Source organism: Peromyscus leucopus, chromosome 17 (assembly GCF_004664715.2).
Source record: "Peromyscus leucopus breed LL Stock chromosome 17, UCI_PerLeu_2.1, whole genome shotgun sequence".
Taxonomy (NCBI): domain Eukaryota; kingdom Metazoa; phylum Chordata; class Mammalia; order Rodentia; family Cricetidae; genus Peromyscus; species Peromyscus leucopus.
The window spans coordinates 41,183,483-41,210,101 of record NC_051077.1 but is presented as its reverse complement, the minus strand read 5'-3'; the positions used below and the strand labels follow the sequence as shown (position 1 = coordinate 41,210,101).

Genomic DNA, 26,619 nt, shown 5'->3' with positions numbered 1-26,619 from the left:
TTCCCATTTTTTTTAAAAAAAAAAAAATACTTTTAAGTTGCATTAAACAGGGAGTAGAGATAAGAAAGTTAAACTGATATCTATACAACTGACCCATTAGTTTAAAGTGAGTGAGTGAGTGAGTGAGTGAGTGAGTGAGTGAAATTCTTGGCATGTGCCAACATTTGATGACTTATTTTCACTTACATGCTAGGCTTTGGTCTCTACATCATAAAATCATGCTGGTCCACAAAGATGCCAGGTGGGAGGCATCTGCTAGTCTGAAGCATTCTAGTGAGACAGGACTTAAGGCCCAAAATGACTACAGTGTCCACAATTAAGTTAACAAAGAAGGGATGCGCTTCTACTCGGCTTCTGATTTTTGACACATTTACAAGATGCTAAGTGTTTGGCCATAGTTGAAGAGTTCAACTCTTCCCGGTCCGCCCATTCATTCCCAACACTCCCTCTTGCTGGGAAGGTCTTTGCTAGCCTGTGGTACTCTAGAGATTAAGTTTAATCCTTTTTGCTCAAGACAAATGAAAACTATTTGGTAATGTCTGCCTGTTCACTAGTCTTTACTTCTGAGGAAGTGGTCCAGTTTCCAGAGTCTACCCTTCACATGACTTTGCTTGGATCACACTCATCTCCTGGATATTCCACCTAGAGCAGCAGTTCTCAACCTGTGGGTTGCAACCCCTTGGGGGTTGAATGACCCTTTCACAGGGGTCACCTCAGACCATCAGAAAACACAGATATTTACGTTATCATCCATAACAGTAGCAAAGTCACAGTTATGAAGTAGCAATGAAAAAGAATGTTATAGCTACAATTGAAGGAACTGTATTAAAGGGCCGCAGCATCAGGAAGGTTGGCCACCACTACTCTAGAGAGTCCTAGAAGATAGCATACAACCCAGAAAGGAGTATAAAACTGCCCGTCTTCTTTAATCATGGAAAACGGAGGAGTGACTGGCCCCCCTTGTTTAAGAAGCCTCTATCATCTCTTGCTATAACCTGTGTTGCTGTTAACTTAAGCGTGAGCTGACTAGTTTTCTTGCTTAATTCATACACTTGGCTTTTAATTAGCTCTTGGCATTTAAAAATACTAATAACCTCTTTCTCTTTGCTACCCTGACACCTCTCTCATCTTCTACCTGTATAATTCATCTTTCGTATGTGTGGAGTTAGCCATTTGTCTCTATTGAGTTCTATCTCGTGGGTTGGAAATGTAGCTCAATCATAGAGCAGATTCTTACACACAATGCACAAGGCCTTGAGTTAATTACCGTCATACCCCAAAAATAGTAATAAAAGGTTTAAATTCACAATTTTACCTCAATCTGGATTTTGACTCTTTGACCCAACTTAATAGCAATTGAAATACTTTATTATTTTCCTACGCACAGTTGAATCAACACACATTTAATGCCTTCATCTGAGTTAATTACCTCCCGATGCACAAATTCACTAACTGAGCCCTCTATTATATATCAGAAGTGGCACTAGAGGACCAATGAGCACCATTTGAAGGAATTTCCTTACCAGGATACAAATTTACCTAATACTAATAATCTCTCCTAGGCCAGTGTCCTCCAGCTGGACCATCAGAAAACAAAGACTTTGAAAACATTTTCTTGAAAACCAGATGCACAGTGTCTGCTGTGGCCACTTCTGTGGAATAGAGTGACTTGGCTCCCATGTACTGAGTCCCTGTACCCTAAGAAGATTTCAGTTCCAACTGACAGCTTAGCTACCTTATCAGAACAGAGCAAAGCTAATTCCCAAGAAGGCCAGACATCTACTAAGCGATGAAGCTATATTGTCCACGAGACATGCAACATCCACTAGTATACCCTGTGCCAGCAGGAAGTGGCAATGTAGAGAGGTGTGACTTTGTTTTTCAACAATCAATCTGGTGGAAAGAGGATTAGTCACTGGGAAAGCACATATTTACTCTATTGGTGCTCTCTTGGCGAAATCGGTTTTAGGAGTGTTCTACTTAAGCTTTTTCCTCCAAGCTGAAAGTCGATCCTGGTCACCCGTAAGGACCCTTGAGAACCAGCTGAGGGTTGTTCTGAAAGCAAGAAGGAGAACCTTTCAAATGGGGCCACCATCGAGCTCTGGTTTTGCCTATGTGTCTTACCTAGCTGAAGTCCGTTGGCTGGCACAGTGTTCTAACGGGTGCCATTCCAATTTAGCTACAACCCCATTGCTTAACATTTTCCCTAATGTGCTTAACTGCCACTCTACATCAGTCTGAATTAGAAAGACTCTATCATAGACCATCCTCCTGCTCTTATAGAATGCTGAGGTGAGTGCTCGCCAGGGTCTAAATAGCCACATGGAAACAGAGCTTGGTGATTAGAGCTCTGAAAGACTCATGAGGTTGTTGATGAGGACACTTCTTCCGGTCTGAGTAGACACGGAGAAGGAGCCAGACTGCTAGTTGCCTCAGCCAAGAAGAGAAATGCTTTGCCACTCAAGACATTGAGGATATAGGCTCTGACTCCTGGGGCCGGAGGGGGGGGGGCGCTGCCATTTGAGTCATGAGCTCCACTATGTGTCTTGGCACTGGAGCCTTGGAAGATTTGCTACGTTTCTCTATTTCCTTGTTATGAAATGAAAATAATAAAAGCATTCACCTTCAATAGCTATTGCAATAGGTAAGTAAAAATTCATTGCATTTAGAGCATGGCACATAAGAGTTGGGTTGTTAGCTATTACCGTCCATGTTTTCAGCAAGCTATCTTCTGGCTTGATTTTAACACCCCAAATTGGTGTAGAGAAACACATTGTCTAAGTAGTTGCACTTCTATACCAAGCATTTCTGTACTATTTAAACTATTCATGAGTAAACATTAGAAAGTGAATTTCACAAAAGGACTGATCCGTCTGTGCAGTCTTCTTGTATACCAAAAAGACATGTGGCACATCGTAGGGCTTAATTCAAATTTGCTAAAGGGATAATTGAGTCTAACTTCCTGTTTCCCCACATTCTGGTTTCTCAAGAAGTGTTTAAAGGGAGGAGAAGAGAGGAAATCTGGGTGGAGCACTTAGCACCATGTGACACGTAGGGATGCAGTAAACAGGTGTTATGTTCCTGAGACTCCAGGCAGGTTGATTGAGAGGGCATAAGAGATATGAACAGAAGCAATAAGCTTGATTAAAAAAAATTTCTACATGTGGAACTTTGAGTTCAGCGGGAATACATATAAAAATGCATGCATACATATGTACATACATTCATCCATACATACATAAGGTTCCAGCATGGAGTGGCTAGTTTTATGTCAACTTGACACACGCTGGAGTTATCAGGGAGGAGGGAGCCTCAGTTGAGAAACTGCCTCCATCAGATCAGCCTATAAGCAAGCCTTCTTTTCTTAGTTGGTGATTGGTGGGGGAGACCCCAGCCCATTGTAGGTGTTGGGGCCACCTGTGGATTCTGTAAGAAAGGGGGCTGAGCAAACAATGAGGAGCAAGCCAGGAAACAGCATTCCTTTGTGGCCTCTGCCTTCAGGTTCCTACCCTGCTTGAGTTCCTGTCTTGACTTCCTTTGATGATGAACTGTGACGTGGAAGCATGAGCTGAATAAATCCTTTCCTCCCCCAAGCTGCTTTGGTCTTGATGTTTCATCGGAGCCATGGAAACCCAAACTAAGACATGGCATAAGATGACAACATAAAGCACTGAGCACTACACAGGCCAGAGGTGTAGGGGAAGCTCCAAATGGTTTTTGAAAAAAAACCAAAAGGATGAGTAGAAGTTAATGATGAAAGTGGTACAAGAAGAGACTACATATATATATATATATATAATATATATATATATATATATATATATATATATGAATCAATTTATCCCAAGACCTGAAGTAGGCAGAATCTTGGTTTTCTACAAGGAACAGAAAGAAGCCACCTGAAATGCATAGCGTGAAGGAAAATGATGACCTATGAAACCAGATATCTGTATAGTGGCTAACTATACAAGACAATAAAGGTCAGGCTAAGAATTTAGTTAAGGGAGATGATCATGGAAGAGGAGGAATTTAACACTTTGGAATTTTCTGCCTGCTCTCAGAGGAACTGAGGATATGCCTGGTGCATCACTATGCATAGCCCAGTGAACATAGAAGAGGCCGAGGACCAGCTGAGAGTGAGCTGTAGCCAGCAGTGTCCCAACACACACACTAAAAACATCCAGAGGCCCATTTCTGATGGGCCTCAATAATGCATGAGACCAATGTTCCCCTGTGAGAAATACAGCCTGCTAAAGAAAAAGTAGAAATGGGCAGACAATATGACTGCTTGTCACTTTTATATCTCTTTGGAAATTATTTGCATTTTCTCAGAAGCCAACAGTGAAACTCAGAACTGGTTTTTCTCCCTTCAAGAACTCAAAGGATTGTCATGAATCAACCTTGTTCTTCTCTACAACCTTGAAAGCTGGCAAAGCAGACCTTAGTATTGCATATTCTATCCCTTCCTCCTTTCTACTGAACTCACTTTACAGATTTAAAGGAAATGAATCACTGACAAACCAAATGACTGTCAGAAACTATTGCCATGGATAAGTCTAAATGAAAACCTCATTCCATCAAGCCTTCGTTCCTCCATATCAGATACCACAGACGTCAACTATGAAGGAGTTCTCGCTTATAAAAGTATCCGCTTCCAACATATGCTGTTCTAGAATTTAAGTTTTCAATCATGTGTAAAAAACTCATGTAATTATCTCCATTTCATATAGATAAGCTTCCCTGACATCTTGACTAACCAACTGCTAATTGGGTATCTAAGCCTGGATATCATATAAACATCTCCAACTTACAGTGTCTAAAACAGAAACTACTATCATTCCCACTTCTAATCTGGTTCATCTTTTATTTTCCCAGTTCAATCCTGTTTTTACTTCAGTCACTCACCTCCTCCCTCTACCACAGCCCCCACAGCCCATTAATTATAACACTTTGGGCATTTAACTTCTCAAGTAACCCTCCAATCATGGCCCTGGTTACCCCCAGCTTCCTTCTGTAACTGTTCAAATTTGGATTCTTGCTATGGCCTTCATCTGTTTTCTCGTGATGTAACCCAATGCCTTTCTCCACGGTATCCTAGGCATAAACCCTCCAATGACTATCCCCCAATGCTGACATGGAGAATCAAGTCTTAGAATTGCACCCAAGTGTCTTCATAATATGGCCCTTAGCCTGCCTCTCAGACATAACCATCTAAAGTCCTTACTCTGTTGCCTGTATTCCGATGATACCAAAGCTTTTTCTGGTCACCATAACTTGATCTACCTAGCACTCCATCCCCTCTACCATAACCTCCATCATTCTGGTTTCTTTAGACTACTGACCCATGAAGGTGTGCCTAGTAACCGCACTAGCCCTTTTCTCCTTCTAAAAACTGTTTCACTTGGACACATGAACAGCTAATTCTCTTTCCTTCTGGCCCCATTACTGTCAACTCAGGTCCTCCAGTTTGCCCCGTTTTTACATAGCACCATATTTATTATCCTATTATCTTCATTGTTTATTATCTATGCCCCTACATTTAGAATTTAAGATCACAATGTAAGACTTGAAACTTTGAAATGGTTAGAGGAAAGTGTAGAGAAACATTTGATGATTTAGATTTGGGAAATGGTTTTCTGACGAGGACTCCTCTAGCTCAGGACATAATAGCAAAAACTGACAGACTGGATGACATCCAATTAGAAAGCTACTATCAGAGTGAAGAGACATTCTATAGAATGAGAGAAAAATCTACTAGCTATTTGTGTATAAAAGATTAATATCTAGGAAATATAAAAGATCCAAAAAGTAAGCCACCAAAAGCAAATAATAATCAAATCAATAAACAGGCAAATTAATTGAAGAGATTCTTCTCAAATAACAAATCCCAACAAATTTACCAAATAATTTTCATAAATGATGATCCTTAGCCACCAGAGAAATGCAAATCAGAACCACGTTGAGATTCTCTCTTCTCCCAGTTGACTTGGCTCTCATCAGGAAAGTAAATGCTGGTGAGGACAAGGGTAACAACATGATTCTGTCAGCAGGAATGCAAATTAGCCCATCTACTATGGGAGTACGTACAGAGATTCCTCATAAAACCAAAAATATAACCACGACACTATCTACCCGTATCTAGCCGGTTATATACTCAAGTGGTATTAAGTCAACATGTACTGTTGTTCGAATCTTAGATGGTCTTTTAATAAAAAACCCAGAGCCAGGTATTGGGGTGAAAGATGGAAGATCAGAGAAGCAGAACAAGCCATAGCCAACCTCACCTCATCAACTACTCAGCCGATCCTGTTTCCTCAGACTGAAAGCCTCCAAGTCCTCACCCAAAAGGGTCTCAGCTGAACTGCCTTAGTTCCTGTTTCCTCATGCCTTATATACCTTTCTCTGTCCTGCCATCACCTCCTGGGATTAAAGGCGTGTGGGCTTCCCGGTACTGGGACTAAAGGTGTGTGCCACCACTGCCTGGCTCTGTTTCCACTGTGGCCTTGAACTCACAGAGATCCAGAAGGATCTCTGCCTCTCGAGTGATAGGATTAAGGGTGTGTGCCACCACTGTCTGGCCTCTATGTCTAATCCAGTGGCTGGCTCTGCCTCTGATCCTCAGGCAAGCTTTATTAGGGTACACAATATATCACCACATATACCACCATGTTGACTGTGGCCCTGTTCACAATAGCCAATAGATAGAATCAGTCTGGGTACCTGTCAAAAGATGGAAAGAAATTGTGATATATAAACCACAAAAAGGCAGCTCTTGTGCCAGGGACAGGTCCTGATCCCACTACGAGGGGCCCCACAAAAAGACCAAGCTACACAACGGTTACCCAGATGTGTAGGGCCTAGGTCTGTCCCATACAGGCTCCCTAGCTGTCATCCAGAGTCAGTGAGCTCCCCGCAGCTTAGGTCAGCTGACTCTGTGGGTTCCCCATCATGATAGTGGAGTCCTTGTCAAACAGGATCTGACCCATTCATTTCTTAAATAACTCAAATGCATAAATGTGTTATTTCATATTCACCTTCATTTACATTACACTTCACTGCTATTTTTCTACTTCAAACACTTATTATGTGCCTATTGTTCTCCTCTATTGGTTGGGTTAGAGGATACAACTTAGGTTATCTTCCTACGTGTACCTTTTTCCTGACACTAACCGCAATATAAAGGGCACTTCATAAATATCTGTTGAACTCAATTGGCCTGCCTGAACGATGACTCAAAAGGCCCACCCACCTGACTGTTCTGTCTTCCGAAAAGCTCGGGACCTGAATGGATAGTCATATCTCCAGCTAGAGACCCGCCAAAGCTCTGACTGTCATTACTCAGCAAAGCTGCCTTGCTCCCTCTAGATTACCTTTGTCTCCGAAATCCTTTTGATTGAAGTGGGCGCCACTGTTGTGCAGTGTGGATAACTTGAGTCAGAGGGTACTTTTTTCAAGCTCTATTTTGCCAGGATTTCAGAAAATATAATTTGGTGTTGAATAGCTAGCTGGTCTCAGACCAGATGGTTAGTACGTTCTGATGCTTAGAACTGGGGATGCTTTTCTGACTAAAAATAAATGAGGAGAAGAGGAAGCTATTACACAGTCACTTCTATGTGCATCATGGAGGCAGCCATTCTACATCTTATCCTCCCATAACAAACGCGGGCACGTTATCTATATTTACAAGCACGTGAGCTAAGGGTCACAGGATTTAGTGCCTTCTCCAACGGCAGACAGCGAGCAAGTGGATGACTAGAATGCATCCAGCTCCCAGGACAGCCACAAATCTCAGGCCTTTTCCCAGGACACTGTGCTGCCTCTCTCCAGCTGTGCCCTGTTTTGTTCTGAGAATCTTGTTCCTGTGAGCCATTCTCTCTCTCTCTCTCTCTCTCTCTCTCTCTCTCTCTCTCTCTCTCTCTCTCTCTCTCTCTCTCTCTCTCTCTCTCTCGTCTATTTTATTGCCTTTGTGTCTTTGTTGCTCCCAAGCCCAGGCTGGATTGTTGGGAGCAGCTCACTCATTCTTTTAAAGCTCAGACTCTATGTAAATACGGAGCTCATAAAGGGCAGTAGGGATGTGGGAATGCACAGGTATCACACAGATGCCAGTCAAGTCTGTGGCCAGCTTTGAAGCAGCGTGGCTTTCAGTGAAAAAGTCCCACCCGTGCTCATCTGCATGCGCTGATTGGTCGACACCGTGAACTGATTAGGAAGGGCAGCTCAGTCATCCTTAGACACCCCCTGCTCACTGATTTCTGGTTTTCTTAGACAAGGTGAAGTAAAGGTGACCCCGAACAGACAGGGCTATGCCATACCTTTTGTCAGGACTGGACCAAGAGCAAAGCAAAGGCAGACCATCGATCATCACTTACAGAAGACTTTAATGGAACATCACACTTTGCAAAGTATTCACAAGTGTATGGGGGGAGGGTGGGGGGCGGTGCTGTTCTGTTAGCAGCCACGACAGAGGGGATGAAGGGCAGGGGAGAGGAGGGCTGTCACGGGAGAAAAGACATATTCAGAGGGCGATTACTCTCTTGGCTGAATTAATTTCAGCTAGCGCACGCGTCGATAAAGACATTTAGTAACCCAAAAGCCTGGCCCAGTAGACGCCTATAGATAGCAATTATGTCACCCCCAAGGTCAAAAGTGACAAAGGTATACTCTGTTGATGGCTGAAATTGTTCCCAGAAGCTTCATCTCTGTGGCCTTGCTGAGCGCTCGAAGACAAGGCGGAAGAGCGTTCAGTCTGTAGCCAGAGAACAATCAGTTGATCTCCTGGATACGGGGGAGGGCTTCTAGTTTTGACACCCTGTCATTAGTCTCTGTCGCGGGCGAACTTTGGGACAAAGTGCTCGTTCGGTTCGATGACAGGGAAAGACTTCGGGGATGTGTCTGCTTGCCCATCTTGTTGGACATCAGCGTCCCTGGTGTCGACAGACACAAAGAGTCCCAGTTTCCTTCTCTTATAAGGACGCAAAGTACATGCATGGAAAACACATTCTGGAGTGTTCCAGTTGGCGCTAAATCTGCATAGCCTGCCAGGCTGTACCTGTGAACACACCTGTATCTGTCAGAACATGTGTTTCCACAAGGCGTTTGGAAACTGTGATCACCTGGTGGCTCAGAAATGGATGTTCAGAAAAAAAATAGGTTTGCTTTTGTGTTTGTGCTAGCACCCAGACACTGGTGAGGACAGGGAACCAGAGGATACTCATGTTCTTTGCTGATTTTAGGGTTCATGGAAACGCATGTTTTTAAGGGGAATCTGGGGGTGTCTGGAGGTCTGCCTGAGCTGTTGTTGGTAAAGGAAGCAGGAGGAAATGCTGTTAAAGACTGGAAGGAGGTGCACGTACATGCAACAGAGCAAGTTAGAATCTAGCAGGTCACACAGAATTTTCCTGGACGTTGCAATTTAAGAATGGTCTTTGGAGGGCTCAGTAGAAGGTTCAGCGGGTAAAGATGCTTACCACCAAACCTGACCTGAGTTTCATCCCTGGAACTCACATGGTGGATGGAGAGAACTGAATCCTGCGCATTGTCCTCTGATCTTCATATATACGCTGTGGCATGCACACACAGGCGCATGCACGCTAAATAAATGCAAAAACCCGTAAAGAATGCTATGGGAAGGGATTTGAAATATAACTCAGTGGTACAGCACTTGCCCAGAATGCCCACGTTTTGAACGAGTTTAATTCCCAGTGCTCTAGGAAGTAAAACCACAAAGGTTGTTTGGAAACCTAATAAAATGTATCAGATGCATGTAGCTGAGCTGCTGGAAATGGAGGGTGAAGCATGATGAGAAATGCTGGAGGGAAAAGAGGGAAACAAGGAAGGAAAATGCTGGGCACAGAGTCACAGTGACTGTGACAGAGAGGGACCTGGATGTCAGGAGCCCAGGTGGTCCTGAAGGCTGTGCTGAGGAGCTGAGAACAGTCTCCACCTTCCTGGCAGGTACTATCTCCCCCACAGAGGAAGAGAGTTCCCCAGAACCTCCCCCTGAGGTCGGACTGCAGGGAAGTTGGTGAAGAGGTTGGAAAGGACTGTAAGGAGACCTCAGGAGACTTCTGAATTCAAGTTCAGGAAATCCACAACAAACTTAAAGAGTAGAAGAAGAGACCTTTGTGTTGGGCACAGTCCTTTGTTTACAGTAAAAATAGAAACGTGGACTAGATTGCCCAATGTTGCCTCTCTCCTTCCTTATTTCTTCTTTCCCTTCATGCAAATATCCGGATCCTTCAAGGACATTAAATATTGGTTTGATTGAGCCTTAATATCCAGGAACCCATAAATGTTTACAAAGGGTGGCTGAGAAACTCTTAATCTCAAAAGCACTGTGCATTTACTGTTCCTCCCTTGAAGGAAAGCAACCAGAACAACCAGAACCCCTAAACACTTCCTAAGCTAAATAATAAAACATTACTCGATGCTAAAATTTAAGTGGTAATTTGGGGACCTTGTCTCAAATGATTGATACTAAGCGGGAATGGGGGTGGGGTCATTTTCTCTCAGCTCTACCTTATCTTCCCAGGTCCACAATAAAAAAGGGGTGTGTTCAGATAATGAGTTTGTTCAGTACTTAAACTTGGTGCCCCGGAAGTGAGCATCTTTTATTCACTGAGCTGTGAACTGTCTCAAGGACTTAGGCGATTTATTTATCACAACTGTCTTGTAAGCAAATGATACCTCCTCCAGTTTACAAGAAGTCATCAGAGGCATGCTATCTAAACTCCTGCAGCCTCGTTGATGCTGGGTTGAAGGGCGTGAAGAGACTGATTCTCAAGCACTCACAAACCTGACTTTTTACTCTCAGCTACTGCCCCTGTACCACTCATCCCCACCCCTTCATTCATCTTCCGGAGACAGCAGCTGAGCACCGGGCATTTCAATTCCAACATGGAATTCTCTTGTCTTTCTCAATAGGCAACCAGTGTGAGAACAGGGAAATTTCGCTCGTCTAGTTGGGTGTGTTTATTACTTCCTGTGCCCTCAACACAGTGTGTGTGTGTGTGTGTGTGTGTGTGTGTGTGTGTGTGTGTGTGTGTGTGTACATGCCATATGTTATCCAAATGATTGGAAGCCCTTTATACTTGTAAGCAGCTAAACATGCAGCAAAACACTCACTACGAAACTAGAAACGAGTGAATTGCTTTTTTTTTTTTTTTTTTTTTTTTTTTTTTTTTTTTTTTTTTTTTTTTTTTTTTTTGTTAGCTGCTCGACTACAGAATCCTCTCTGCTATCTGATTAAACGTCGAAGTTGAATTGCTCTTTTTAAATAATTAATTAATTAATAATTAATGTCTCAGCTTAAGTTGTCTTGCAAGTTATGGATCCTTTGAAATCTCATATTCTTTGACTTGAGAACTGGTTTAGTTAGACTCTGGGTATATACTCAAATACAAACAAATATTTTACATATATAAACTTGGGGCTGTAGCATTCTCCACATACTCTATCAATCTTTTCTTTCTGATCCACCTAGGACAGAACACTATTCCATGCTGTGAGCAACAGCTGCATGGATTGTAATCCTGCAGAGAAGAAGATTTTCATGGCCAGATGTGACCCTCTATCCGAGACTCAGCAGTGGATTTTTGGACATATCAACATGACTGTTTTAGAAAAAAATAGCCACCATGCCAGCTCCTAGAAAGGAAAGAAGAGCGATTACCTACAGACTGTGAACTGTGTTGTCATGGGCATCTGGGTCACAGGAGTCAGGAATAACATTTCCTAGATCCAGGAAGCCGGGTTGAAAGATGTGTAAACGCCATGTCGACATAGGCTGTCCGGGAGAAGTTCCTACATCTGAAGAACTTGGCTGAGAACCTCACCAGCTGCTGCTGAGAACTCGAGACTAGCAGTTCCCTTGCTGGCCAAGGGTAAAGATTATCTAGGGACTGTTCACCATGACTGCTGAGTTAATCGATCCTAGCATTTCTCAGGTCAAATCCTGCAGTAGTGAGTAGCTATGAATGGATCCTATTAGTTGGGTGGGAGGGGGGTGGAAACAGAGCGCATGAATGCTCTGGCAACCTGAGGCTACCACAGGTCTAGAACTAGCCACGCTTGAGGGGTGAGCTGTACTCTTTGGTGCCATTCTCTGACTAAGAATGGGTTAAGCAGGTTTAACCCTTTAAAGTGCTGCAGATGATTTTAGAGTGCTCATACTATTCTGTTTTCTTTTGTCTTCTCTTTAAACAAGGGTCCATGGCATCTAAGACTTATATTACATGCTCTCGTTCACATTTGCCATTCTCCTTTCAGGGCCTATAGTATCCGTCATGATTCATAAAGAGTTCGTGTTCCACCAATCAGCTGACATCCTAATTCAGTGTCCTTGGATGAATCCAGTTAAAAACAAAAACAAACAAACCAACAACAACAACAAAATACTTTCCTACCCAGTTACTCCAAAGACAGATTTCATAGAATCAGCAAAATACCACATGCATACACACACATACACACACATGCATGCATGCACGCACACAAAAAAAAGTTAGGGGAGAAATTTCTCTAGGAAATCTATTTTTACTTTTCTATTATTTTTAAATTTTAAAAAATCTGATCTTTGTCCAGTCATGACTTTTATTGAAGAAGGCTTTGGAGTGGGATCCATGTAATTCATTTAGTCTATCTTAAATAAATCTTCACTCCAAGAGATATGGAAATGGTTTCATGTGCTTCAATTCCATTTAATCTGGCAACTTGAAAAGTGGTGTTATTTAATTATTAGTTCTGGAGCCCTACCCACCCATGGCTGAAAACAATGATGTTGTTTTATTTGGAAGTCCAGGAAAGGAATTAGTATTAATAAAGCCCTTCTGACACCATTTTCTGCTAATGGGCAATATTTCAGGGGTGTGAAAAAAATAACTTCAAAATTAACCAAATTGAATATTTAATATTCAAAATAATTTTTTGCTTTTCAATAATGATAAGGGTGGAGAAAAGAGTGTGCAGGATTGAAGATGGGTCTTTAGAGGGAAAATAACCTCATTTGTTACATGTGCCCTGGTTGTTTTAGGTACAAGGTGTTCATACTTTGTTTTTACTCTTTTTTAGTATAGTTTCCTTGTTAATAAGAATGTATATGTCAAGGCGATCTATACATCTGGGACACAGGTCACTGAAGTTCAGGACAGGGGGATCCAAAAGAGTCAATTCCTTTTTGTTGTTGTTTGTCTATTTTTATTTTGCTTAGTTTTTTTGGTTTTGTTTGTTTCTTGTTTTTGTTTTTTAAGATAAATAACAGAAGCCCAGAGAAGCCCAGCTTCAGGCGGACTCTTAACCTGGACTTCTCAATCACTAGATAAGAATCCTGTACTTCCCTCAAGATGCCCAAATATTCACAAGCCTAATATATGATACCTCTTCTTAAAAATGTGTATGATTTTTTTTCCTGTCCTCTAAACCCAGTCAAAATATGCAGTTAAACTACCCTGCTAAGAATCAGGGAAGGGTTACTTTGGTATCTTTACTGATTTCTTTTCCAAGCATTCTTTTGAAAAGCTGTTCCTTTTAAACCGACTGTCACTGAGATCTTTTGTATAGGTCAAGTGATCTTGCAATAGTCAGGATGCATAGTGGAGGAAATCAATAGTGAGAGATTAGCCTGTGTGTTGAACATTTCTAAGGAGTGGGTGGAAATTATCTTAAATGTTCAGAGAGCAATCTGGCTGGAGAATTAGATGAGCCTATAAAAATTCACATTATGTCATTAAACAGTTGGTTGCTATTTACAATTTTACCAAAGAGACAACCTTGGGTTGTGCACCCTGGTAAGCCCAGATTTGTAATAATCTCTTAGGATGTTAGAGTCACGGCTGACAAGCTAGCCAGGGCCTAGCCTAAGCACTGCAGCATTTTAGTGGGATACACAGTGATCAATGGAGATTGGTCTCTTACTCTCTGAATAAAAGATTATTAAAAAAAGAAATTATTTTTGTCTTTAAAAAAAGAAAAGAAAGGAAGCTTGGGACATTAAATCCAAAATGAAAACTTCCAACTATGGAACAGTCATTAATTGTGTGCACTTGGGGGAGCATACAAATGAAGTGGGGCCCCGAGAGCCTGCTCCTAAGCAGGAGGTAGAGCATCGCCAAGAAAGCACATTGAGAGAGGTATTTCCTGTGCCCTGGAGGTCGGGAGTCTGCTTGCTTGAAATACAATCTGAAAAGCATAAGACGACATATGTTTGCACTTTTAATTAGCAAGAGGGACTGGACAGTACTCAGAGAGACTATTGTTCCTGGAAATAAAATTCTTTGAGAAGTTGACAGTTGAGTACTCACTGTTTCTTTTGTCAGAATGGGGTCGATATAAAGTTAATGTGGTCAACAAAAATGGCTATTTCTCCATCACGAGAGTAGCTCTGACAGAAATAAAAAATAATAATTAATTTTTTTAATCCCCATTATGTATTTACAGGAAACAAAAAAAAACCTATGCTGTAAAACAGTTGGGAATTAACTGTACGATTCATACTTCTTCGAGACTGGATGAGTACCTTGGCAATAATAATGTACCGGCTTCTCCGTCTACTGTTATTTCCTTACATGAATATGATCACATGACTGTTTTTAAATGTATTCATTCTATCAGAAGCCTCAGTGAATAATGGAAGTTCCAGGACTATTTTGTGAATTGATAACATAGAACTTTATACAATAAATGAATAATACATAATGCAAATGGACTCACAGTCAATGAAAACGAAGTGTGAGGCCGGTTATTTCTACATTTCTTAAAAAACAAGAAACCAATGTCAAGCTGACACCATTTCTTTTAGTGGCAGTTAGGTATTTTAAAAGAAGGTAGCTGTCAAAATATAAGTATGCTTCTTACCTGCACATGAAAAACTTCCGTTTTTTTTTCTTCCGTCTTTGAAATTGAACCTAGGGCCTCGAGCATGCCAGGCAAGCGCTCTGAACTGTATTCCCAGCCCTATTTCTATCCTTCTAGCACTATCTATAAGAAAAAAGCAAAAAGGGATCTTTCACTTGAAAGACCATCGCTATAAAGACAGGAGGGCCATCAAAAGAACCAGTGACACTTTGATTCTACAGCTAGCAGTCCAACAGTCAGAGAGGGCTACTCCTGTCACGGGGACATTCCTCCCTCAATCCTTCACACTTCTGGAGGCTCGGAAAGGGGGTGCTACCGAAGCAATACCCACTCTGCTTTTAGCACTGTGCCTCAGTCTGTCCCAGTCAGCGGTTCCCTTGCCCTGGCCTGCAGAGGAATGCTGGTCTTTCTTTTCTCAGAATTTAGGATCATGCTAAAAAAATGTGACACGGTGACTGATGATTTATCCTCCCAGGAAGCTGCTTACTAAAATATCTTTAGGTGTCTTACCCTGGTGGGAATATAAGGCTGCTGTGTACATAGCCAGATGCTGGGGATATGCTGAAAACGAGGCCTTTAATATAAATCATGTAAAGGAACACCTCAAAGGGAAATTTTTAAGTGATTCTTCTAAGTGAGTGAACATGTGTGGGGGAAGCGCACCGTCGTATCTCTAGACATGGGTGTGTACAGCCCTCCCCATTCAGTGCCTGGGAAAATTCTATCGCCACCATTGCTCACAGACCACGGGGCTAACAGTAATTATTCTCCATGTGTGACGCTGTGGTTGAGGACACCGAAGCGTGACAAGGGGCCAGAGGAACCCACACTGCCAGCCTTGGAAGAGCGCTCTTTGATTTACATCTATACAGCCTTTGCTTGCAGAACTCGGAGCTGTTTGCAACTCCATTTGGTAGACTCGACACTGGCCTGAAGCTTTTATTCACAGTCACTCATCTCTGCTCTTGACATTCCAGACTGGTGTGTCTGGTTCTGTTGCCTCTCAGCAAAAACAGCTCACGCGTGTGTTGGATGCTTCTCTTCAGAGAAATCGGGAGACGGTTCCTGTATCCCTCCCACCTGCTGTTGCCCGCTTCAGCTTTCTGGGATTTCCAGAGCTCTCCACTGTTCACATCTGCTCACTGTAACAAGGTAAAAAGATGGACACAGTATAGAAAGGCTGGCTAAATTTCCAAATCCTAATGATTTCGCTCTGACGTCACTCTCTTTGGGGTGGGAGCCAATCGTAACGAAGAAGCATACGTCCTGGCTTTTCAGGGACAGTCTTGCTTTATGACTGTTTACCTATGTAATTATCCATAGCGCCCCCCACCCCCCTCACCTCTGCTCTTACAAGTGACCTGAATTACCTAATTAAAGAGTCACCTTATTTATAATCCACTTGGCTGCTTATGGTTCCTCTGCGGGAACTGCTGAAAAGCCTTCTGCTTCTTCATGTCTTCAAGAAATCAACTAGCCTTCCCTTCAAACAGGACCAGACTATAGCCACACTCCTGATGACTTCCTATCGCATTCACATAATAGTTTACAGGTTGCCTAATGGAAGAGTTGCCGTCAAGAGTTTTTATATCTGCCTAGATCACTTTGCTGAGTTAATACAACTCTAAACTTAGATGGGTTCTTACATACAGTTTACAAAATTTCCTTGAAACTTGAAACCAAGACGTTCCCTACTTCTGCAGGTACAGACAGTCGATCCCCAGCATAGACTAAGAGCTGTTTGCCTAATTCTAATACAGTGACATTATTACAGGACAAATGCTTTCATGGTTGCTTTTGCTCTGCAAAGTGATCTTATATTTATCGTCACCATCCACCGAGTATCTTGACTCTTGCAATAGATGTCATTAACTATCTTTCTGAAGAAACTGTAAGAGTAAGGAATTTTGCAGAGTCATATTATAGCAAGTTAACTGTCAGGGACAAGGACAGAATCTCTAGTTAGTGGAAAAATACAGACACACACCCCCCATAAGACAGGGAACTAGATCATCTTACAGTCAGGTTGCCTAGCAACAGGACATTGAGTCAGAGCCCTTGACCCTCTCACCCTCTAAACATCCTATACAAACATCCTGTTAGCTTGCCCCACCTTATGTAGATGACAGCTTCTTGCTCCCCCGACCCTGCAGAACTATATAAACCTTTCTGGAAGAAAATGAAGTGGCACCTTGATCAGAATCTAGACTTGGTGTGTTTTCCTTTATATCTCCTGTCCCTATATTCCCTCCTTAGGGTGGTCAAGAACCCGTTGTAGCCCTGAAGGCGGGGCAATTAACAGAGTTGAGACAAGAATCCAGGCCTTCAGTACTCAACATCCTCCGGGGTACCTCATCTCTCCCAAAAAAGCAGAATTACTTCACAATAGTGTAATCACCTATTCCTCTGGGACTTGGGGTTTTAACCCCTCTATGGTGTTTGCTCTTCTTTGTACCTGTGTGTTTTTATTGGTTTTCCTACAAGCTTATTAAAGTAAGAACACCAAACCGAATCCAGGATTAATCCCTCCTAATGAGATTTCCAGGGTACTTTGAAGAAAAGAAGTGAGGGACTAAAGCTGTTTGTATAGCTGTCTATGATAAATCCTAAAGCAAACACTATGTGCTTTCTGATGGTTAATGAGCTCAGTCCTCAGGGGGATAAAATCAGCCACCAAACAGAGAGTTTGCATTGGCTCCACAGCAAAACCCTAAACTCACCTTCAATTGCAGAGCATAGTGGCTCACACCTGTGATCCAAGCACTCAAGAGGGAAACTCAGGCAGGAGGATGGCCATGAATTCCAGGCTACCCTAGACTCCAGAGTGAGACCTTGCCTCAAAATTATATGAATAAGCTGTATAGTGACTCATCCTTTTAATACCACCACTTGTGAGGCAGAGACAGGTGGATCTCTGTGAGTTCAAGGCCAGCCCGGAATACATGGTGAATACCAGGCCAGCCAAGATTACATAGTCAGACCTTGTCTAAGGAAGGGAGGGATGGAGATAGAGAGGGACGGAGGGAGGGAGGGATGGAGATAGAGAGGGACGGAGGAGGGAGGGAGGAGGGAGGAGGGAGGAAGGAGGGAGGGAGGGGAGAGAGGATATGAGGAAGGGGGAGAAAGAGAGAGATAGAAATTTTTGAAAATATATCTATATCCCTTTCAACACTTTTCTGAGATTTCTTGTGAGTTCCATCTCTTACGTATTGGAAACACTAGACACCAGAGTTGAGACTGAAGTACAATGAATAATAGATCAAGACCGTTACCTTGAGTGCCCCACATGGAGTATTAATGACTGTATTATTGCCTCTTCCTCCAAACTGTTAGTAACCTTCATAAAAGAGTATTGAGACTCAGAATAAGATAGACTTTGGCTAAACAACTCACTTAACATTACTTTCTAGTATATACTCCAGACCTTGCTCACTCTTAAGTTCTATCTTCAAATAAAATAATAATCATTCATTTCTGGTGGCTAGTATCTGTCCACTTCACTTTGAAGACATGGTGTGGATGTGACTGAACTGTGGTTTGGCCATCTTCTTCGAGAGGCTGTGTGTCTAACTTCAACTCTTAAAGGGGTAACGCTTCCATATGTGTTTGCCTCGGTTCAATGGCATCGTTGGGGAGAGTTGTGGAAGAAGAGCTTAGTATCTCCGTATTAGGACTGTGGGGTTTATGGGTTTGTAACTTCGTCCAATTGAAAAGAAGTCTCAAGGGCAAGGTATGCAGCTCGGACAGGACGGTTATCCTGCTACGCAGGAAGCCCTGGGTTTAATCCCCAGGACCACAGGGGACCCTGAGGTGATGACACCCACCTGCCACCCCAGAACTTCGGAAGTGGAGGTGGGAGGGACACAAGTTCAAGACCAGCCACACAGGATCACCCTCAGCTGCATGGTAACTCAAAGGCCAGCCTGGGCTACGTGAAACCCTGCTATGAATAAATAAACAAACACTAAGGTATTTTTCTTTGCAGGCTTTTTCTACCTCATTTGGTCACCAAAAATAAAAATTTAATTTAAAATACTTTTTTCAAGTTTTTTTCCCTCTTTTTAGTTGATTTAAGATTTGGCCACCAACAGTGCACAGAATATGTTCTTCTTGTTGCCTTTTAAAAGAATGTATGAGAAGCCTGTTTCACTTTTTGCTATTCAGATTTGTAAATGGAGGCTTTTCTCTGTTCTGCCCCATCCCTCAACTGCTTCTCCAATTATTACTCGGAGGCTTATATTAATTATAAATGTTTTAACCAATAGCTCAGGCTTATTACTAACTAGCTCTTACATTTAAATTAACCCATAATTCTTAGCTATGTTTAGCCACGTGACTTGGTGCCTTTTCTCAGTGTGACATCCTCATCTTGCTTCCTCTTCATCTGGCTGGCCACTCCTGACTCCACCCTTCCTCATCTCCGTCCTCAGTTTGAGTGTTCCTCCTAACCTTAACTTGCCCCACCATTGGCCAAAACTGCTTTATTATCAACCAATGAGAGCAACACATATTCACAGCATACAGAAGGACGTCCCACAGTACAAATTTCTACCACCTAGCAAACTGATGTGGAATTTATTTATTTATTTATTTATTTATTTATTTATTTATTTATTTTTGGTTTTTTGAGACAGGGTTTCTCTGTGTAGCATTGCACCTTTTCTGGAACTCACCCTGCAGCCCAGGTTGGCCGCAAACTCACAGAGATCAGCCTGCCTCTGCCTCCCGAGTGCTGGGATTAAAGGTGTGTGCCACCAATGCCTGGCCTGATGTGGAATTTATAAAATGCTTCTGTACGCATATATTTAGATTTTATGGTGGAGAAAAATGCTATGCTAGGACAATGCCTTCATTGGTAAAGCGTTTACCAAACATGAGTGCCCGAGTTTGGCCCCTAGAACCTACATAAAAAGCTGTGTGTGGTGGCTTGCTTATAACTATAACTTTGGTGCTCGGAAGACAGAGACAAGCAGATCCTGGGGCCTGGCCAGCCATCCTAACCTAATGCAGGAGCTCCAGGCTGATGAGACTCTGTTTTAAAAAGAAGGTGGGGACTGAAGAGATGCCTCTGAGGTTAAGAGCACTTGCAGTTCTCACAGAGGACTTGAGTTCCATACCTTGCACCTATATTGGCCTGCTCATAATCATCTGTAAGTCCAGCTCTAAGGGATCCAAAACCCTCTTCTAGCCGACTGCACAAACCCATACTCACATATAAACAAACATAATTTTAGCCAGGCAGTGGTGGCTCACGTCTTTAATCCCCAGCACTTGAGAGGCAGAGGCAGGCGGATCTCTGAGTTTGAGGCCAACCTGGTCTTCAGAGTGAGTTCCAGGACAGGTAGGACTGTTATATCTCTTAGAGAAGTCCTGTCTCGAAAACCAAAAAAAAAAAAAAAAAAAACAACAACAACAACAAAAAAAACCCCTCATAATTTAAAAAAAATTAATCTCTCTTAAAAGAACAAGAGATAAAATTTGTCTCTGGCTTTCACATGCATTTGCCTATGCACACACAAACATAGATGTATACACACACACACACACACACACACACACACACACACACACACAGTGCTGCAGATCCAAAAGCTCCTCTTAAAATCGAAAGGTTAAGCACTGCATCTGGAAATCGAGAGGATAAAGTTCTGTGACTAGAATTCTCAATTCTTGCAAAGGCCGTGAGAAGCAAAGACTAAACTCCTGTCTGTCATGCACCGTCCTAATAAAACAGAGATTAAAGAAGGCGGCACAGCATCGGGGGCGCAGGTGAGGGAGACAGAATGAAAAAAAGGAAAACAAAACAGCCCAACTTCATTTTCCTAAAAACAATTTTTTAATGTCCCCGAGGAAGCAGCAGGGAAGTGCCTGAGTGACTGAGATGTCAGAGAAATAACCTCACCACAGACATGCTGGCCTTGGCGGAAGGAGCCGCTTCTCATTAATGTCTACCCGCCAGCCCAGGGTGAGGGTCCGCGCACACGTTCCCTAAACACGCTTTCCCGTCAAAGACGAGAAGCTCAAAGGAGTAGTGAATGGCGGCTCAGAGTCAGTCACTGAGATGCTTAAAATAAAACCATCTCTGCGGCGATGCATCTGGAGAATAAACGCTCTGCTCGAGAAGGACTCAGAGCCGAGGTTCTTTGACGGGGAGTGGCAGGAGGAGAGCTAATGACCTTGTGTCTCCGTGCCCCTCAGGCATCAGACCTCTACCAGAAACCTGCCCATGGGGGTCCAGGGTTTAAACCTGTCAGGGGGGAAACGCTGTAGGGAGAAAGGAGCTGCAGCTTCAGGCGACGACGGACTGATTTCTTTCTTGATCGCACTATAACGTTCGCTCTGGCCCCCATCCCATCCCCCACCCCGGAGCGGAGCCACTGACCACGACGGAAGGCTTTGGCAAAAATCACATTGCTCCTCTTCTCTCAGTTATGTCTCTCAACCCCAGTCACCTTCCAAGAAGAAAGTGAAAGTGTCCTTCCTGTGGTGATGTGAAGAAGTTAGAGGTACTCTGAGCGGAGAGCCACATGCCCATTTTTCTGGTCTGCCTTGCACCTCTGTCTACAGGAGGTCCCAACACCCTCTCTAAATTTAACTCAATACATGTTTCCTGACTATTAAAAGAAGTGAGGCATATAGATGTCTGCTTGGTTGTTAAAAAAACAAAAACAAAAACAAAAAAACAACAAAAAAAAAAAAACAGCTGCTGTGGCCTTTGACTCCCATTTGAGATTGGACCAATACCCCTTCCTCTAAACACTCTTCTCAGGACCATGGTAACGATGAAGTATGATAATGAACATGAAATGGCTTTGTAACTAGCAAGCCAAAAATGTAAATGAAGCAGCTAATATTTAATGGAACCTTATCCCTACCGCTGAGCAAACTGAGCAAAGCGGTCCTTAGATAGACTGTACTATTTATTGTGCGAACCCTACACCGCCTGTGGAAGTGGAGCGGTGTTCTCGATTGGGAACGCCAGAAGGAGTTATTGGGAAGAGAGCTAATTTCTACATTCCGCAGACACCAGTCAGCTAACAGCAAGGAAAAACACAAAATCAAGTAGGAAACCAGGACATATGGTGATCCTTAAAGACACAAAAGATGTGTAGACAAGATGTACTGTTAAAGCAGAATTCGTGGAGTCAACAGTTAAGGGGTTTGTGCAAGAATATATCATGAGATAATACTTAGATTCTTATTGGGAAGCTCTTTGAAATCAAGAACATGGTTCTGGATTGTTGGCATGGCACTCGCCAAGCTTGATGGTCTGAGTTTGATGCCTGGAATCTTGTGTGGCTAGTTTTACGCCAATTTGACCTAAGCTAGAGTCTATTCAGAAGAGGAAACCTCAGCTGAGAAAACGCTCCCAGCAGACTGGCCTGTGGACAAGCCTGTAGGGCGTTTTCTTGGTTGATGATTGATGTGGGAGTGCCCAACTCACATGGGGCCAGCTCTGGGCTGGTGGTCCAGGGTGCTACAAGAAAGCAGGCTGAGCAAGCCACAAGGAACAAGCTGGTAAGCAGGACTCCTCCGGGCGCTCTGTATCAGTTCCTGCCCATAAATCCCTTTCCTCCCCAAGTTGCCTTTGGTCTTGGTGTTTTATTACAGCGATGGGAAAGTAATGAAGATAAACCAATATGACAGAAGGAGAGAACTAACTTCTTCAAGCAGTCTTGCGACCCCCACACTCAGACACAGATAAGCACACGTGTTATATATTTTAAAAGAATTTGCTTCTCTTTTTGCTGTTTCTACATTTGCCCGTGAAGTTTTGTCTAAAATGGAGGTGCTATGTGCTATCATAATTATAATATCTAAGCTACTCGTTGCTTGAAAATGTCTCTTTGTTCATCATATCAGGGTTATCAATATGATATCCAATTTACTTTAGAACATATAATAATAATAATAATAATAATAATAATAATAATAATAATAATAAAAGAAAGAAAGCAGGCTTGGAATGTCCTCAGCTGGTAGAGTGCCTGCCTAGCCCTGTGTCTCAATCCCCAGAACTGCACTGGGAGGTGGTGGCAGGAGGATTGGAAATTCAAGGTCATTGTCCTAGGGAATTCCGAGCTAACCTGAGCTACTTCAAACTCAAAACAAACAAAATAACTGATTTCATTTTAAAAAGGTAGTTAAAATTGGCAATAGCCTTCTGCTCTTTATATATTCAATTATATAACCTAATCAAAATGTATAGAAAATGAAAATTGAATTTATTATACAATCAAATCGTGATGTATCTTATACAATATTAAAATTATTTTGTATTAAATATATTGCCAATAAAAATTACAGTTTACTGGAGGAATGAGGATTTGGGAAGGAGGTTGCTGTCAAGAAATTTAGCAATAAAACAAAATAGTGCGGAAGATATTAAGTTTTATTGTTAATTTAGTTCTTTGGGTTTGAACACTGTACCAAGGGCACCTCCGCTATCGAAGTATGGCGGTAATAGCACAAGACTTCGCGATAAATGTGCCTCATGTTCAGAATGTGGGATGAGCTGGGTCTGTTTGGGTTCCACTCTGTTCTGAGACAAATGACATTGAGGAAAGTCTGCTATGAAATGAGGCTGTTTTCTGTGGCGTGTTCCTGACAAGGAATATTGCAGCCCTAACAAAAAAATGAGACAATTTAATCATCTTGTTTACACCCAATCAAACCAACAGAAACAAGATAAATAACTAAACACAATGGAAGGCTTTAAACTGCTGTTCCAGCCACGGGTCTGCAGAGACAGGAATTCAGCTCATCCAGAGACCATGAGCTGAGGCGCGACGCTTGTTATTGTTGGGTGGATAATAGGCATAATGCCCTCTCTCCTGTACCGCTCTGAACATTCCGTGCGGCTTCACCTTGAAAATGGAAAGCGGAAACAAAGACCTAGAGAGAAGGGAGACCACGACACAGTAAGAGAGAGACAAAAATAATAAGTGCAACCCACACTCTCAGGCATAAGAAAATGTATCTTAACTGGGTGTTTTTATTTCTGCAGTCCTATGACTTTCTCCTCGTTGCATCAAGAGGAAAACGAAAACAGAGACTATGTGAAATATGCACCCCATTAGTGAGCGAACAGAAATAAACAGTCTCATAAAGGAGCTCAAATTAACGTCTACTTTGAACCTTTAACAACATCTGTATCCATATAACCCCTGCTCGCTCCCCATTTGAAGAAGCAGGGTTCATAAAAGGACTATCTTCTCTCCTACTCAGGCTGACATTTAACCCTATTCTAAATGTACATAGCAACAACAGTCACTAGAGATTATCAGTAGACAAAGGAATCTAAGAAAACGAGAGGGCATTCAAGGTAAGCTAGAGAGAACACGAATACGTGGGGGTTTTCCATTTAACTGATGGAAATGGCGAGTATAGGCTTGTTATATTGAGTCACTTGGGGGACGTACACATCTTAATGGCTTGGATTTTGGTAAAGCAAGGCAGGAGGGACCCATTGTGCACTAGTTTGAGGACTCATCGGTGCTAATGGAATGAGCTCTAATCCTTCCAAGAGGGCCCCAGGGTACCAGAAGCTCGGGGAGATGAAGAAATGGTGAAAGCTCTGTAAGTATGTTTATCCACGATTTTCATATTATCCATCTGTAAGCCGGAGTCTGCGGCTTGAGAGCCTTGCAGGGCAGGGGTATTGATTTCCAAAACTAATTAAGCTACAAGAAATGCATGAAACTGAGAAAGGAGACGCGTCAAAGGCAAAACACACTGGGCTCTCGCACAGTCATAAAAATTCTCCAGAGGTAACGGAAGTTACTGACTGACCTAGGAACTCTCCGTCATCTCGCTCAGACTGCTGAATCACACACACGGAAAACAAGCGAAAGCCCCAGCTGTCATTATTTCCCTAAGGGTGACTGTCTCGACCCCATGTGAGTGAGACACGAACGGCGATTTCGACCGGCTGCGCGCGTTCTAAACCACTCAGGAGGGACGGAGCCCAGTCTACTTTTAGAAAAGCTGTGCTCTGGGTTGTGTTTCCCATGTCAATGGACCACAGACTCTAATTCTGTAGAAGTTCGGCTTTGCTTGTAATTAGCTATACAGCCAAAGATAAATGACTTAACGACTTCAATTTAATTACTTTACGTTTGTCAAGGTCAGAGGACAGCTTTCAGAAGTCATTCCTCTCAGGACCCCCCCTGTTTCTTCTCCTGTACTGTGGACCTGTCTGAGTTGGGTAGCCATTGCGGTGAAGAGAGACACCATGACGACAGCAACTTTTTTTTTTTTTTTACGAATGAAAACATTTAATTGGGGCTGGCTTACAGTTCAGAGGTTCAGTCCATTATCATCATGGCAGGGAGTACGGCAGCATGCAGGCAGACGTGGTGCTGGAGCGGTAGCTGAGGGTTCTACATCCAGATTGGCAAGCAGCAGGAAGAGGGAAAGACACCGGGCCTGGCCTGAGCGTTTGAAACCTCGAAGCCTCAGTGACACACTTCCTCCAGCAAGGCCACGCCCTCTAGTAGGTCACACCTTCTAAGGTCACACCACTCCCTGGTGACCAAGCATTCAAACATTAGCCTTATGGGGGCCATTCTTATCAAAATCACCACAGTGCCTACCGCATGCTAGCTGGCCCGAAGGCTTCCAGGCAATTCTTTAGTTTCCTCCTTCTTGCCATGGAGTACTAGGTCTACAGATGCACATTACCACAGTGGGTTTTTTTTTTTTTTTTTAAGGTGGGTTCTGAGGATCAAATGTGACTTATCAGGCTCATACATTTATCTCTTTTCCTTGATGAGCCATCTACCAGATGCAATGACTTTAATTTAGGATTTTCATTCTTAAGTTGTAGAGTACTGTAACATCCTTTAAAAATGAAAATAATATGTAACTTAGAAACAATAAAGTCAACAAGAGTAACCGTATTTAAAATCAAGAATTTAATCTGGAAGATGGGGAACATGTTTTGTCTCTTTTGCAGGGGTTGGGTAAAAGTTATTCAGTAGTAGCATCAGACAGAACAAAATAGTACTACCACCTACCAATAAAAATGTGAGGTACTTTGCAATCTACTCATTCCATAAGTTATTGATTAATTCATTAGTCAAGCCCTTATTGCCTAACTGGGAGATACCAATTCACATGAGTTTACAAATGTTCATAATACTGCTTCATGGTAAAGCTTTCTCCTGCGAAGCTGGTCGCATAATCAAATTTATAACAGAACCAGTCAAATCTCCTATAAACTGCACCAGTGGGCTGAAAATCCTCTCAATGTATTAGAAAGTCATGGCCAGATGTAACATTTAGAGGAAAGATATTCTTTATAGTACTATTACACTCTGTTACTATTGTTTATAAAAGGTAACTAAAAATTTTTAAAGCAACTGAAGATGACTCGGAAAATAAGAAAATATTATGTACTCTCGAAGTTTCAGCCTTTACAGAGTAAAAATATCCATTTATCTTCACTTCCGGAAGAACACTAGGAATAGACAGCCTTGGGAGTAGAAGATGCTGTCTCCCTATATCCTAAATACTCCCTGCTGATCCAGCTAGCTGTGGATGAGCAGTGTTCCTCAAGGAAGCAGTTCTGGATTATGTGGGTACTACCCAACAGATAGTGACCAAGTCTCTTGGTCAGTAACTACATGTCTCACAATTAATTTATTAATTACCTGTAAAATCAAAATGTTCTGCACTTTTATTGACTGGAAGAAACCTGAAATTTTTCCCAAAATAATTTCTACTCACTTGTCCTCTGACCTAGCATGAGAAGAAAGTTCTTCCTGA

General features: G+C 42.5%; 1 protein-coding gene across 1 annotated transcript in view; it reads left to right on the top strand.

Annotated features, from left to right (window-relative positions):
* The window catches only part of Galntl6 (polypeptide N-acetylgalactosaminyltransferase like 6), a 1,066,425-nt gene extending 1,051,377 nt beyond the window's left edge, over positions 1 to 15,048 (top strand). The window contains 1 exon segment of the mRNA XM_028889258.2: positions 11,483 to 15,048. Within this exon segment, the coding sequence (XP_028745091.1) occupies positions 11,483 to 11,650 (168 nt within the window). The 3' untranslated portion in view covers positions 11,651 to 15,048.
* The last annotated feature ends 11,571 nt before the right edge of the window (positions 15,049 to 26,619 follow it).